Here is a 1,804-nt window from a genome sequence, read left to right as displayed (position 1 = left end):
TCCCACTCCAGATCTGTGCCTTCTCCTGCCCTTACCAAATAACCCCCCGCCCTCACTAAATTCAACCTTAGTCCAAGCTTCGGGAGCGGAAGTCATCGTTCCCAGCTTGTATAAAGACATTAGTTGTTGTAGATTTTCCGGGGCTGTCTGGCCGTGGTCTTGGCATTGTCGGACCTGGTGTTCCGCCAGCAGCTGTGGCTGGCATCCTCAGAGGTATAACACAGAAAGACGGAGCGCTCTCTGTGTCAAGGTGAGAAGAGTACTCCGTCTTTCTGTGTTATACCTCTGAGGATGCCAGCCACAGCTGCTGGCGGAACGTCAGTTCCTACAGTGCCAAGACCACGGCCAGACAGCCCCGGAAAATCTACAACAGCTAATGAACTCCGGCCGTGAAAGCCTTCGACAACATATTGTATAAAGACACTCGAGTTTTTCATGATTTAAACTTTGGGATTACTCATTGGGCATGGAAACAGACCCAGCCGTTCCATGCTTGTTTTAGATCCACTGTTAGGACGACTGCTCGAGTCGTATGCGTCCTACCGCCCAAGGGGGTTCTGTTTCCACACCTTGATGGGGATACAGGCGTGGTCCTCTTCCAGGTCCTTGAGGCAGATTTCTAGATGCAGCTCGCCAGCCCCGGCGATGATGTGCTCACCGGATTCCTCAATGATGCACTAGAGAACGGGAGAAAGGGGTTAATGGAGCTTTTCCGGTACCGTTTCCTACAGGCTAACAGAATAAGAACACCACGGCAATCTGATCATTTGCACGCCGCCCTGTGCTGTGGTTCTGAAATAACCCTCCTGAACTGCCGCACAGAAGTTATCACAGGGCAACCGAATGCCATTTTGGACAGCGTTTCCACATGCCTTTCCCCAGCGATACATCAGCCTGCAAAATATGGAGTGCTGCCCGGTGAAACTCTGCTGCCCTAGCACTCTCGCGTACTGATGGATGAATGAGGCTAACAGGACCACCACACGGAATTGTGAGGTCAAGCGAGACACACTTCCCGATGCTGAAAGTACCGAAGCGACACACGCCAACGGAACAGCTCAGCCTAACGTTGAGGCGTCGGGGTGAAACAGGCTCCTTTTAAAGATATACAGGATTTTTATCATGTGCTTTCTGGAGGATTTCCTCCAGAAATGAGCATTTTGATCAAGAAAATTAAGAAAGTCAGCCTGGACTGAGATGTGCTCTATTCTAATTGAGCTCACAGATCACGTGGGAATTATCTGGGGTGCAAGCGTGAGATTTTGGCGCAAAAGCGTGAGATTTTGGCGCATGGCGTTCTCCGGCATGGAGGGCACAACCCACCAGCACGTTCTAAGATGAGCACTTCCTATTTGATCCAGACTTCTGTGAACCCTTTGCCTGCTTTCCCATTGATAGTTTCCCAGGAAAGCCAAGATTAACCGTGCATCTCCATTATCCTCGTCCCAATCCCCTTATGGACAGGCAGGGTTAAAAACACACACCAATTAAAGCTATGCGAAAAGGCCTTTTTAAAAGACCCCCCCCCCCAAATTTCCAAACGTCCCCAAATGTTCACCATTCCACCATGGCCTACTGGGATCCCTATGCCATGTCATACCGCCGCCAGCACTTTATGATTTTATGAACTCTATTATTTGTGTTTTAATGTATTTTAACTTTTTCATGTAAGCCGCCCTGAGCCTGCCTGGCAGGGAGGGTGGGATAGGAACTGAATTAAATGAATAAATAAATAAAATAAAGCCTACTCCCAACAATGAAAATATGAAAACGGTACTTTGCGTTAAGTTTCACTCCCAGTAGC

General features: G+C 48.9%; 1 protein-coding gene across 1 annotated transcript in view; it reads right to left on the bottom strand.

Annotated features, from left to right (window-relative positions):
* Positions 1-1,804, bottom strand: part of LOC107106356 (elongation factor 2-like) — a gene marked incomplete at its 3' end in the record, with an annotated part of 36,070 nt that overhangs the window by 6,679 nt on the left and 27,587 nt on the right. Inside the window, exon 11 of the mRNA XM_015406491.1 lies at positions 570-677. Coding sequence (XP_015261977.1) covers positions 570-677 — 108 coding nt within the window. The remainder of the gene's footprint in view (positions 1-569; positions 678-1,804) is intronic.

The sequence above is a fragment of the Gekko japonicus genome, unplaced genomic scaffold (assembly GCF_001447785.1).
Source record: "Gekko japonicus isolate JY-2015 unplaced genomic scaffold, Gekko_japonicus_V1.1 scaffold4813, whole genome shotgun sequence".
Classification (NCBI taxonomy): Eukaryota; Metazoa; Chordata; class Lepidosauria; order Squamata; family Gekkonidae; genus Gekko; species Gekko japonicus.
This window is presented reverse-complemented; position numbering and strand designations above follow the sequence as displayed.